The 14,841-nt window shown below is 41.3% G+C and overlaps 1 protein-coding gene across 1 annotated transcript in view; it reads left to right on the top strand.

The window, feature by feature from the left end:
- MICU1 (mitochondrial calcium uptake 1) overlaps window positions 1-14,841 on the top strand; it is a 263,538-nt gene that overhangs the window by 193,972 nt on the left and 54,725 nt on the right. The window contains exon 10 of the mRNA XM_069753326.1: window positions 10,518-10,626. Coding sequence (XP_069609427.1) covers window positions 10,518-10,626 — 109 coding nt within the window. The remainder of the gene's footprint in view (window positions 1-10,517; window positions 10,627-14,841) is intronic.

Raw genomic sequence — 14,841 nt, 5'->3', positions numbered from 1 at the left:
TCGGCAGCTCAGCAGGGAATAAAGCTGTCGGACCCCCACCAAACAAGTTGGTTGAGGATAGGTGGCACCTTGTTTTTTACTGGACCACCCTTTGAGGGTATGTGCACACGTTCAGGTTTTTTCGCGTTTTTTCCCCGCGTTTTTTCGCGATAAAACCGCATTAGAACCTGCAGACATATGCATCCTATCATTTAGAATGCATTCTGCAATTTTTGTGCACATGGTAAAAAAGCAGCATGTTCATTAATTTTGCGTTTTTTTCGCGTTTTCCCTGCTATTCTATGCATTTGGAAAAAACGCAAAAAAAAAAAAACGCAAATGTCAGGTTTTTGTCAGGAAAATTTCTGCCAGAAATCCTGACGTGTGCACATACCCTCAAGGATGATCATAAGAAACCGCTATATTGAGCAAAGGACTGGCAAAGAATTTCGGTTTTCATGGTATTCCCTATTTCATTTTCATAGGCCTCCAATTCACTAAAGAATTTGGAAATATATTGTCATTAAAACCACAGGGACTTAAAGTTCTCTCCTCTGTATGTGATGAACTGAATTTAAAAGAATAAGGTGGATTTTTGTACAGTGCTAGGTGTGTGCCGCAGCAGCTTAGCCCCCACTTTCTACACTGTGTGTAATAGTGGAGTTGGAGCTGCCGGGTTATAGCAGGACTGATATTTCTCTTTATAGAGATTGGCGTGGCTCCTGTAAATCGCTTTATGTTTGCACTGTATCCGATTCTGGGGCCTGTGCAGACTGTCACACATTCCACATTACAGTTCAGAATCCGTTTTTACCATTTGTGTAGGATTATTAGAGGATGCTCATAAAAAAGCCAAAATCCTATAAAAAATGAAATAAATCTATAGAGTCTTGTCTAATAAATTAGAATAATATTATTAATAAAAGGGTTATTTCCATATTAGATGTTAACGGCTGAGATGGGAATAACCGCATAAAAATATTGGCCACAAGAGGTAATTTTAGGGAAAAAAATTGTGGTTTTTTTTTTTACATGTTTGGGGCTATATAAGTTTTGGAATTAATGTAGTAATTTTTTGTAGTTTTTTGCACTTTGAGTCTATTCTGTTGTACTCATATCACATACCCATATTTTCTTTTTCTTGTTTGGTTTTGCACGTTATTTTGATGTACAGTAAGTTATATCTAGTATTTGCTTCCCAGCTGCTTCCAATTTGTTCTTTAAACTTTTTCCATTACTCCCATTAGCTTCAATGGGAGTTAAGTAAAAAGCATACCTACTGTGGCCGTCACTTGGACACTTAACATTCCTGTCTGTGCTATGAAGAGGAGAGGAGAAAAAAAACCTTTAATAAACTATTAAGCAATATATTGATGATATTTTATATTAACACATCTGATATTTTCTTTGTATTAAAGAGAATCTGTCACTAGGTTTTTGCTACTGTGAGACCTGCATGATGTTGGGGCAGAGACACTGATTCCAATGATGTGTCACTTACTTGGCTGCTTGCTACAGGTTTGATAAAATCACTGTTTAATGTGCTGCAGATCTAGCAGTTCTGACCCCACTCTCACCACTGATTGGTCGCTTTCTGTATTACGTGGTGGTGGTGGTGGGATTATATAAAGATCGTGAATATGGAGGACTACATGCCAACAGGTCTTCTAGTCATCGAGTTATAATCTCCTGATAAAACAGTGAATTTATCAAAATTGCAGCAAGCAACTCTGTAAGTAACATATCGCTGGAATGTCTCTGTTTCTACATGTTTCTACATTGTGCTGCTCACAGATTAGGTGGTAAAAATTTGATGACCGATTCCCTTTAATACTATTAGCAACCATTCAAGCTGCCAACTTCCCAAATATAGAGAAATATTAAGGAGTGCCATGCAGCCTGGGGTGAGACATGCTTGTGTTTTGTGTACTATTTATGACCAGCAGCTTTCATGTAAGATTGCTGCGTTTTCCTTAAGGCTTGGTGTTAAAAGACCCATCGAATTCCACGATTTCATTACCGCGGCTCTATAACTCTTGGAGTTCATTCTCAGTCAATTTGCAGCATAGCATGCCGAACCAAACATTTCTTATCTCCTATTGTAGCAGTTTCATGAAGTAGGAAATAGCATTTACAAACATAATTAGTTCCATGTTCACAGTAATTCATTTTTTTTTCTTCTTTTAATGATCTGAAACTCTGCATTAACGTGATGCAGTTGTTTGCCCAGAGCAGCATGACTCTGCTTTTCACAGATCTAATTTATCCAGGGAGTGGACATGGGGGGATAATCCACGTGATTAAACATTGAATACTGAAATCTACCAATTATTTGATGCCAATATCCCCACAACGACAGGGCAGCATATTGAAAATGTAACTAGCAACTTTCTAAAATGTTGCAAAATAGTTTTGACAGTTTCTGACTTCTATCAGATGAATTTTTCAACAAGATGACGTTTCTTTTTTGATCCATATTTAGTAGAAAATAGTCTGAAGCCTAAATGTTTGGTCCGAAACTAAAATTTATTTTAATCCTTAATGCCTGTCTATTTTAAAGAAGCCCTCCTCCCATCAACATTTTTATCCTCAATATATTGCAGTCCTCATATTATATAGCACTGTGTAATTACAATTGCTCATTTTGCCGTTGTACCCAACTAATTCTTCTCTTTTCCATTAGATCTGTTACATCTCTAAAAATGTAATGTTTTCCTGTTAAGTGAGTTAAAAATATTTTACTAAATTAAATGAACAAAAAAACTCCTGCAATTGCAAAACATTTATTGAGAGAAATTAAGAGGAGTATCTTGTCTTAGAGAGCTATTTTGAGTGTTTTTTTTTTCATCTATTTTGCCTGTTTTCTGTACAAATCTGGATAAATCAGATACAAGTTGTGTTTCGATACCTAACCAAAAAAGAAACAACGGGATATAGCATAAATAATAAAAAAAACTTTTAGGCAAAATATATAAATAATCATAGGTCATAATATATGAATAATATGAGAAAAAAGAAAGGGGATTGGGCAATATTGCTGATAGCCCATATATAATATATTGAGAGACAAGGTGGTGGATTCAGGTATAATAATTAATGTACCGTATATACTCGAGTATAAGCCGACCCCCCCTAATTTTGCCACAAAAACTGGGAAAACTTAATGACTCGAGTATAAGCCTAGGGTGGAAAATGCAGCAGCTACCGGTAAATGTCAAAAATAAAGTAAAATTAATTGAGACATCAATAGGTTAAGTGTTTTTGAATATCCATATTGAATCAGGAGCCCCATATAATGCTCCATACAGTTTATTATGTGCTCCATAACATGCTCCATATTAAAATATGCGCCATATAATGCTGCACAAATGTTGATTATGACCCCAGAAGATGCTCCATACAGACATTTGCCCCATATAACTCTGCACATGGCCCCATAAGATGCTCCATACAGATATTTGCCCCATATAATGCTGCACATGGACCCATAAGATGCTCCATACAGATACCTGCCCCATATAATGCTGGACATGGCCACATAAGATGCTCCATACAGATATTTGCCCCCATATAGTGCTGCACATGGTCACATAAGATGCCCCATACAGATATTTGCCCCCATATAGTGCTGCACATGGTCACATAAGATGCCCCATACAGATATTTGCCCCCATATCATGCTGCACATGGCCACATAAGATGCCCCATACAGATATTTGCCCCCATATCATGCTGCACATGGCCCCATACAGATGCGCCATACAGATATTTGCCCCCATATCATGCTGCACATGGCCCCATACAGATGCCCCATACAGATATTTGCCCCCATATCATGCTGCACATGGCCACATAAGATGCCCCATACAGATATTTGCCCCCATATCATGCTGCACATGGCCCCATACAGATATTTGCCCCCATATCATGCTGCACATGGCCACATAAGATGCTCCATACAGATATTTGCCCCATATGCTGTTGCTGCGATTAAAAAAATAAAAAAATTACACTCACCTCTCAGATCCCCGAAACTTCGTATACTCACCTTTCCCGTTCCACCGCTGACCGCCGCTGTGTCTTCCCATCCTCTGTGCCGACGTTCAGGAAGAGGGCGGCGCGCACTAATCACGTCACCGCGCCCTCTGACCTGAGCGTCACTGCGGAATACACAGCTGCGCCGACAGTGGAACGAGGAGCAGGTGAATATCGTGCACTGCCCCCGTCATACTTACCTGCTCCTGGCGCCGTCGCTGTACGTCTGTTCCCCGGCGCCGCATTTTCTTCCTGTAGTGAGCGGTCACCGTTACCGCTCATTACAGTAATGAATATGCGGCTCCACCTCTATGGGAAGAAGAAACTTATCGAAACGCGCGTAGGGGTACCTTACCTGCTCTGTGAGTGTTCAGAGGTAACTATGGAATTTGATTAGGTTGCTGTTGGGGCTTTGTGTGCTTTTCCTTCACTACTTAGGGGAATAGTATCTGGATTCCAGTGTACATAGGGTTCCCTGATTAATTATCAAAATTATGTTGTACTTTTGTGATTGTCATTTTTATTCATTCATACCCTGGTAGTGGTGAAGTGCACACAGTCTGGGAGCACATATATATAAGGCATAGTGGCCAAAAATACAAAAAAACAACATCTATATATGCAATAGGCTTGTTTTAGTATTTGCATATAGCCTTATTAGCACCAGAATATAGTAATCTCCCCCCAGCAGCCTACTCTATCATAGATATACTCCTCTAGCCACAAAAATATCAGTCACATGACTACAATGGAAATGTTCCTTATATATTTTGTTTCAAATTAATATTGGCTATATACCTGCTAAACACTTTCAGTGCCGGCTTTTGGATTGGAGGCATCCTGTTATATTATTGTGTGTATATTTTATTCTATTTATGGCTAATAAAGTTTTCCAGTTTTTGAACAAAAACATTCTGTAGCCTGGTTTATACATCCACTAGGTTTTTTTTGAGGTATTGTCAGAGATGTTACCCGAGTGGTTACTGCTTTACCACCAACCCAAGTTAGTGTAGAGAGGTTGTTCTCTGCTCTCAAAATAATTAGATCAGATTTGAGGGCATCCATGAAGGAGGATCTGACAGAGGCAATACTTTTTCTGAGGACAAATTTATAGATTTCTTATTAACGGCATAACAGTGTTTATTGCATATTTACTTACAAGAGTTTAGAAAAGTTTATAAAAGTTATTTGCTATATTCTAATTGTATTCTAATAAATATAGTTTTGTCTCTAAGTGGTCTGATTACTTATATGATGGTGAGAAACTGAATAAGCACGATAATATTTGACAACAGTAAATTTATTTTTACGAAGTGGCCATTTATGAAGGAGCCGGAGTCGGAGTCGGAACCTGATAAAATCCAGGAGTCCACAGTCCTGGTTATAAAAGTACAAAATAAATAAAAATCACTGTTAAACTGTGTTTTCAAAAAAAAAAAAGTAGAGGATGTTTCTGATTTTATGTAAATTAGGCTCTGTCAAGGTCCCATGGTCAGATGACATGCCAATAGAACGCTATATGCGGTTTGAGGATTTGTTGGGGCAAAAATACCTAGATATGATATAACAATGCATTCCAGTCAGGGAGCCTGACTGAAGCAACAATCATAGAGATTCCAAAAGAGGGGAAGGAGAAAGATCTCCCAGACTCATATTGGCCTATATCATTGCTGACATCCGATGTCAAGATTCTAGCAAAAATCCTGACCACCTGGTTGAATTTGGTCATCGCCTCAGTTATCCACTCTGATCAGGCCGGGTTCATGCCTTCAAACTCAATGGCCATTAACCTGCACAGGGTATTTTTTTAGACCTGCAAGCAGCACAAGATATATGTCACAAGATGTTACTATGGGTATGGTTTTATTGTAATACACAACGTGGGAGAGGGTGGGGAGTGTGAATGTTAGTTCTGAGTTGGGAAGGGGAGATCTGTATGGTGGTTATTTGAATGTCATTGAATTACCGTAATAATTTCTTTCTGCTGACATACCCACCATCATCATGGGACGACTTAAATATCCCTACTGACACCCGCCAGTCAGGAGCCTCCAAACTCCTGTCGCTCACATCATCTTTTGGACTTATTCAGTGGTCCTCCTGAGCTACCCACACAGACGGCTATACATTAGACCTGGTCTTCACCCGTCTCTGCTCCCTATCTAACTTTAGAACCATTCCTCTCACTCTCTGACCATCATCTTCGCATGCTTTCATCCCTGTCCTCCTCACCTACGACTCAAAGTCCAACAACTAGTGCACACCGCAGAAACCTCACACATCTAGACACTCACACAGTCTTTGTCTCAATTCTACCAATGGCATCCATATTCTCATGACCCAGACACTGCCTCTAGTTTCTACAATGCCACTCTCGCATCGGGTATCAACTCAGTCGCTCCTCACATGCATAGCGGGCGATGAAACAATAGATAACCTTGGCACAATAACATCACTAAAAAAGCTTTGGCAAATATCAGAATTGAAGATCAGCGTTTGAAGAAAACGCATTCGCAGGACGACTTCACCGCATTCAAATAAGCAACATTAGCATTCAAATCAGCACCCTCCTGTGGTAAACAGGCCTACTTTACATCCATCATATCTTTCTTATCCTACAACCCCAAACAGTTATTCAACACTTTTAACTCACTCCTCTGTCCACCACTACCACCTCCGACTTCCATGATCTCTGCCGAGGGCTGTGCCATTCACTTCAAAAATAAGATGGACCAAACAAGAGAAGTCTTTATTGTTCGACTCTCACAACTCCTTTGTATACAAGACCAATGACCTTACCCCATAACCTCCCTCTCCAACATCACTGGAGAGAGTACTCATCTCCTCTCCAAATCACGCATCACGACTTGTGCACTTGACCCCATCCCACCTCCTCCCCAATCTCACCTCCACACTTATCCCATCCCTAACCCATCTCTTCAACCTATAATTAACTTCTGGTACCTTCCCCTCTGCTTTCAAACATGCCACAATCACACCCATCCTCAAAAAGCCATCCCTTGACCCAAGCACTATCCCCAGCTATCACCCCATATCGTTGCTCCCATTTGCTTTCAAATTTCTTGAGCAGCACATCCACGCTGAACTTTCCTCTCACTTTGCATGCAACTCACTCTTCGACAACTTACAATATTGCTTCCGGCCCCGCCATTCCACTGAAACTGCCTTGACCAAAATTACTAACGACTTACTTAAGGTACCTTCACACATAACGATATTGTTAACGATATCGTTGCTATTTGTGACGTAGCAACGATATCGTTAATGAAATCGTTATGTGTGACAGCGACCAACGATCAGGCCCCTGCTGGGAGATCGTTGGTCGCTGAATAAAGTCCAGAACTTTATTTCATCGCTGGACTCCTGCTGACATCGCTGGATCGGCGTGTGTGACACCGATCCAGCGATGTCTTCACTGGTAACCAGGGTAAACATCGGGTAACTAAGCGCAGGGCCGCGCTTAGTAACCCGATGTTTACCCTGGTTACCATGCTAAAAGTAAAAAAAAAAAAACACTAGATACTTACCTAACGCTGTCTGTCCTCCAGCGCTGTGCTCTGCACTCCTCCTGTACTGGCTGTGAGCCGGAAAGCAGAGTGGTGACGTCACCGCTCTGCTTTCCGGCTCACAGCCAGTACAGGAGGAGAGCAGAGAAGCAGAGCGCAGCGCTGGAGGACAGACAGCGGTAGGTAAGTATCTAGTGTTTGTTTTTTTTTTACTTTTAGCATGGTAACCAGGGTAAACATCGGGTTACTAAGTGCGGCCCTGCGCTTAGTTACCCGATATTTACCCTGGTTACCGGCATCGTTGGTCGCTGGAGAGCGGTCTGTGTGACAGCTTTCCAGCGACCAAACAGCGACGCTGCAGCGATCCGGATCGTTGTCGGTATCGCTGCAGCGTCGCTTAGTGTGAAGGGGCCTTTAGAGCCAAAGCTAACAGACAATTCTCTATACTTTCTAGACCTGTCCTCCGCTTTCAAACACAGTTGACCACTGCCTCCTCTTACAGATCCTCTCTTCCTTTGGCGTCAAATACCTTGCTCTATCCTAGATCTCATATCTTACCAACCTCACATTTAGCTTTTCCCGCTCCCACATTACCTTCTCATCCCACCCTCTCTGTGTTGGTGTCCCTCAATGCTGTGTCCTAAGACCCATATTCTTCTCCATCTGTACCCTTGGTTGGGACGACTCAAAGTCCTATGGCTTCCAGTACCATCTATATGCAGATGCAACTCAGGTGACATGTGGGCCAGAGAGGTAGATTTATCAGCCATATTCTCCATCTTCTCTCACTTCCTCAAGCTCAATGTGTACACACTTTACCCTGTCCCGGAAATCCACTGCCTCGGAGTAAACCATGACTCTGCCCTGTCCTTCAAACCTCAAATCCAAGCTCTCGCCAACTCCTGTCACCTCCAGCTCAAACATATTTCCAGAATCCATCCTTTCCTCAACCCTCAATCTACTAAAATTCTTGTGCATGCCCTCATCATCTCCTGCCTCGACTAGTGCAACATCCTCCTCTGTGGCCTACCTGCTAACAATCTCGCACTTTTCCAGTCCGTCCTTAACTCTGCTGCCCGACTAATTTATCTCTCTCCCACTACACTCCTGCTTCCCTCCTCTGAAAATCCCTTCACTGGCTCCCAATTTCCCAATGTATCCAGTTCAAACTACTAACATTGACCTACAAAGCCATCCATAAACTGTCTCCTCCGTACATTTCCAAACTAATCTCTCAATATCTTCACTAGCATAATCTCCGGTCCTCCCAAGACCACCTTCTCTCCTCCATGCTTATTCGCTCCTCACCCAATCATCTCCAAGACTTCCCCCAAATATCCCCCATCCTCTGGAATTCTGTGCCCCAATATGTCAGATTATCCACCACATTTGTAACCTTCAGACAGAATCTGAAAACCCACCTCTTCAAGATGGCATACAGACTGTAATGACCACACAGCCACCTCAACACCATCGGAGCGACTGCAACCCCCAACCTACTGTCTCCTTCACCATAATCCTGTAGAATGTAAGCCTGCAAGGGCAGGGTACTCACCCCTCTGTACCAGTCTACCTTTGGTAATTTGTGTACTGTAAGTGATATTTGTATTTTGACGTAACCCCTTCTCATGTACAGCACTATGGAATCAATGGTGCTATATAAATAATAATGGATTATATAGACACTAGTCCTGTATATGTACTGTATGACCACATGTAAATTAATTCTGCTGTAAACTATGTTGCTTGGCATTCAATACAAGTTTGATTTAAAAAAAAAATTGGGCTGAATCAATAAATAAAAACTACAGCTTCTAATATGTGTTATATTTTCTAAAATTGCAAACCTTGACAGTATTCTTCCTCCCAACTGAGTAGTGTTTGCAATTGTATCCAGTCTCTGCAATGCATTAAGAGTGAAATACATTATCAGCAGCTGCACAAATCTTTGCTAATTTGCTACAATGTATCATCTGCAGTGCAGGCTGTTTTGCTTGCAGATCACTGCCTGGAACAAATAGAACTGTTCTCTACTCGCAGCCTGGGAGTATAAATAATAGTGTGACAACAAACAAGTATCTTGAAAATGGTGAGCAGTTAAAATGCAAAGTATGTTACAAAATTGTAGTTTTGGATTATTATATTATAATGTATATATATTTTTACTAAACTTTATTGGGATAATATTTTAAAGCTTTTTTAGGCGTCTGAAGATCTGGACCCAAAAAAAGCCAGAATATTTGTGGTAAGTTGGTATTACTAGGCTTTTGTGCAGATTCCCTAAAGCAGTTAGGCCAGAGTTCTGACTTACGGTTAATTGTTTTGTAAAGTTGTTAAAATTTGTGGCAAGTCACACGGAGGTCCACACCAGCTGCTCCTAAAGGTACTTTCACACTGAGCAACTTAAGAACGAGAACGACAGCGATCCGTGACGTTGCAGCGTCCTGGATAGCGATCTCGTTGTGTTTGACACGCAGCAGCGATCAGGATCCCGCTGTGACATCGCTGGTCGTAGCTAGAAGTCCGGAACTTTATTTGGTCGTCAGGTCGGCCAGATTTCTTCATGTTTGACAGCAAAAGCAATGATGCCTGCAATGTTTTTTCATGGAGCTAACAACCAGTGAGAACAATAAGTACGTCACTGGATTGCTCCTGCATCGCTCAGCTGTTGCCCGTGTTTGACGTCTCCTAGCGACATAAACAGCGACGCTGCAGCGATCGGCTCGTTGTCTATATCGCTGCAGCGTCGTTTAGTGTAACGGTACCTTAATTCATTAATAAGTGTTCGCTTCTTATTGAATCAGGTACATCTGACTCCCAACAAACCCCATCATCAAGACTGCTGTGAAACTTGATGGTTTTGTTGAATTGAAGCATATGTCTTTGTAATGGTGCTTGTTATAAGTGTTAAGGAAAATAACCATATGAGTTACATAGGGTAAAAGATGTAGCCTAAACAACATATTTGTTTTCTAGGGCCTGGAATTTGAGGAAGTGGAAAACTTCTTTACCTTCCTGAAGAACATTAATGATGTGGACACAGCCCTGAGCTTCTACCACATGGCAGGAGCTTCTCTTGATAAAAGTATGTGAATTTTGAAGTTAGTACTGGGTATGTTGAATGATGAACAGTTTTCCCTTCTTAGAAAGGTTCATCGCTCTTTTCTAAATAACAAGACTCGGGTTATGCTGGTGCCTAGTCCAGATTCAGAGTCTTGTCATTTAGAAACAAGTGATTTTCCCCTTTGGCCAGCTCTACTGGCTTCTCTTTGACTTCTCTTGAAACAGTACTGTGAAGTCTAACATGAAACCTATGGAAGTCTGCGTAATCAAACAGCAGGTATTAGTTGATGTGAACATATCCTGGAGCTGGCAGTGTTCATTAGATGAAGACCAATAGAACTAGAGGATTTTAGTAAGAGAATTGACCACAATTTAATATGTGCATGGATCTTACTGGAAGTCGTCTAATGGCATATGTCCAGGCAGAAAAGAATCGTACATATTGGATTTCCACATTCTCAAACCTTTGTTCCTACAGGAGACAAGCCCTAGCCAAAAATGACAGACGTATACTTGGCTGGGCAGTGTTTGGGTATGTTGGGATAATACAGCTTTGTAATTTATATGGCTGGATTCATTTTGCAAATATCTGTGCTGTTGGTTTAGTAATGTTCATACATACCATAGCTGTAGAAAAAGGCATGTGTCGCACATCCAAAAATCGTATCTATTGCGGCAAAGCGAAAATGAACAAAACTGAACACAAAGTTCTTAGTGTAGCATTCTGATCAGACTGTATGAAGCTCACTACCACGTCACAGCAAACTTCTTAGTGAGACCCTGACCTTAAAGGTGCGACATCATGTGCCAACCACCGCTGAAGCAATGGCGCACCTGTAAGGGGAGCGACTTGATGCCCCACAACATCCATGCTGCAAGAGAAAGTTCTCCTGGCTCTTGGTCGCGCCATCCCACAGGCACAACACCACAGGAACAATGGCCACAACACCAGAACCAAGTGAAAGTAGCTGAATTACTCAACTTTCACATAATTTCTGATCAAAAAAAGAAAAAATAGGCGAAACCTCTCTTGCAGTCTCCTTCTTAAACACCAGTACTTTGCAGTAGCCATACTTTCAATCTCATTAGGCTCTCATTAGCAAACATTGGATGTCCATGAAGGTGTTCTGCTGATGTATTATCTAATTTGTAAAGGAAAGGAAGTCCTATGTAAGGCCACCTTACCTGTTACCATTTTCTCCATGTGCAATACTTCCAACACCTGTAGCTATAACCTGATTTTTTTATGTTCAAGTCAAGTGTCCTGCATCCTTGCATTTTTGGTGTTTTTAAGTGTTACCAGGACTAGAATGTATTAGTTAGTGTTAACACAGCTGCTTACATTTTAAGAAAAACCCTCTTTTTAATATTCTATTCAACCATTTTTGCATCTTTGCATAGAAGTAAAAATGGTGCTGGATATTGCGGCAGTGCAGCTGTCATCAAGGAATCTCAGAATACAGGAGTGGCAAAGAGTCTTTGTTCAGATGTGGAAAATTGTGTTTCTGGACCGGACTGAACACTTGTCGGGTATAGTACAGCACTATACATATGTCAGGGCTGCGGAGAAGGAGTCATTGAGTCGGAAGTCCATTTTGGCGGAGTCAGTAAAAAATGGACAGTCTCCGACTCCTAAAATATATAAAACATTGGGTTCAGTAGTTCAGTGCAGGATGTGCTGTAAATGTTTTCAGAAGAATATGGGAAAGTAATGAAATGTCCTATCAATGTCTGTTCTGTTCCTGATCTAAGGACCTCGGCTTTTAGTGGAGATGAACTTGTGCTGCACTTCATGTACATGCTCAGTAGTGACCAGTGCGGTAGGGTTGGAGTCGGGGAAATTGAGGAGTCTGAGTGGGAGGTTTGGCTTACCGACTCCGCAGCCCTGCCATATGTACTTTACCTGACTAAAGGTTCATTTCGATCCAGAAATGCATTATTCTACATCTGAGTAAAGACTTATCACCTGTATTCTGAGATTGCTTTATGCCAGGTGCACTCCCGTGAAATCCAGCATCATTTTTATTTGCGGAATAGGCTGACTCACGACCTCTCCAGGACTGGCAGCAGCAATTGGCTATTTGTCTACCTAGAAAGGTGTCGTTCCTTTACACAACACCTCTGAAGGTGAAGGCACAATTTTTACATTTTTTACATTTCCATTTGTTCCAATCATTACGTTATCAACCTATGAGCGCTGTTCTTCCTCTATACTATCTCCACTATTTCTGCATCTTTAAAACCCAAGACAGTAGAAGCTGCTAGGTGACAAACGGTGGGCTCCACCACCCTTTGGATGATTCATCATACTCTCTAACTACAACCTAGGATGTGGGTTCTGTTCTCTCGGCATCATGTAGCAATTTAATTGGGCTAGTGCCGGTCAGTCTTCATGGAGCTCAATATTATTTAGCCACTATATACCTCTGATATTTGGGCATTGTAGTGGCAATATTTTTGTTCACTTATCAGCACTATGGCTCTTCATTGGATGTTGAGTCAAGTTTTTTGTCCTTTTTAATACCATCGAAGCAAAAAAAGCTCAGAAAAAGAAACCCCTATTGTAAGCCAACACAGTAAATTGATCAATGTCTGGATCTATCGTATAGTGGATCTGTTATTGCATCTGAGCTGCCATTATAAGCATAAGCCATCATGCTAGTGATAAAGCCCAATGTATAGCTCTGGTATGTGATCGCCTTATGGTGGCAGTTCCTACAATGCTAGGCTTTTATAGGCTTAGATCCGGGCCTGCTGCTTTCCATTACTGTAACTGCTGTTGCTCCAGACCTTCATTGGCATATAAAACTGCTTTTTGATTGAATGTAAGATCGAGCCCTGTAGTCAAAGAATATACGTTCGGTAACTCGTAGTGACAATTTACTATTAGTTCTGTGTGGTTGAGTATTGCCTAAGTAGTACAACCTGACTACAGGGGTCTACATAGTTAAGGAATTTGGATGAAGAAAGATAAAGTGCTGTGGGATATGTTGGTCCTTTAGAAATTTAATTATTAACCAGAATAAAGAACACTGCAGGTCGTGATAGAAAGACCTATGTATTTCAGGCCCATGAACTGCTGGTAGCACAAGTTCTACATTATTCCTCTACCTTTTTATTCTGCACTATAAAATGTCAGTCTAGGAAATATCTACATGCTAAACATTTGTTTTCATAGTTCTTTTAGGAAGCGGTCTACATTTTCCATTTTATGCAAGTTTACGCCTAGAATGACCAACTGGCAATTTTGAAAATTGTGACTTGTACTCGAACTCTAAGATTTTAAAAGAAAAGCAGTGATTAAAACATTCCTGACATCACTTATTTCAGACTTGTACTATAACGTTGCTACAGTAAAGGGCTTGTCTGAAGAGGACAAATCTTTTTTTCCTTGAATGCTGGAAATCAATCGGGAAACAAAACAAAAAGATATGTTCCCTTCACCCATATTTCGGTTCCTATTCGAATACTGTCTGGTCTCTCGTTCTGGCTACAGTGATGTGACCTGATGCAGCTAGTGATCGGACGTAGCAAGCAATGATTCCTGTGCCAAACATAATGGCTGCAACTGGTAGAACCCCTTTAAAGGAAACCCATTATCTGGTTTTCCCTATAAAATCCATTGCCACTGCACTCTTCAGGCACTGACTGACAGCCGGCTCTAATGCGAAGCTCTATTGATGAACCAGCTGTCAGTCAGTGCCAGGGGCTTGGTTACAGCCGCCAATCTCTATGCCTTTACATGACAGGTTCCCTTTAAATTCTTCCTAAGGTGATGGCTGACTGTTATGATTGCTATACAATTTGCATGTCCCTTAAATCCTTAAATTGTACCAATCGAAAGCCATGGGCACTTTAAAACTGTACGGCTGTCACTTTTCCTGCCTCCTAGAATGAAATGTTTGCACTGGTGATATTGACGTTGGAGCTTCCTGAGGCTATGTGTACATGTTGCGGAAAGGTGTGCGGATTTTTCCGCACTGATTTTGGGAAATCCACAGGAAATCCGCACTGCGGAATTACCACGGTTTTTGTGCAGATTCCACCTGTGGTTTTACACCTGCGGATTCCTATTGAGGAGCAGGTGTAAACCGCTGCGGAATCTGCACAAAGAATTGACATGCTGCGGAATAAACAATGCAGCGTTTCCGCGTGTTTTTTTCCGCAGCAAGTGCACTGCGGCTTTTGTTTTCCATAGGTTTACATGGTACTGTAAACTCAGGGAAAACTGCTGCAA

This window comes from Ranitomeya imitator, chromosome 2 (assembly GCF_032444005.1).
Source record: "Ranitomeya imitator isolate aRanImi1 chromosome 2, aRanImi1.pri, whole genome shotgun sequence".
NCBI lineage: Eukaryota > Metazoa > Chordata > Amphibia > Anura > Dendrobatidae > Ranitomeya > Ranitomeya imitator.
This window is presented reverse-complemented; position numbering and strand designations above follow the sequence as displayed.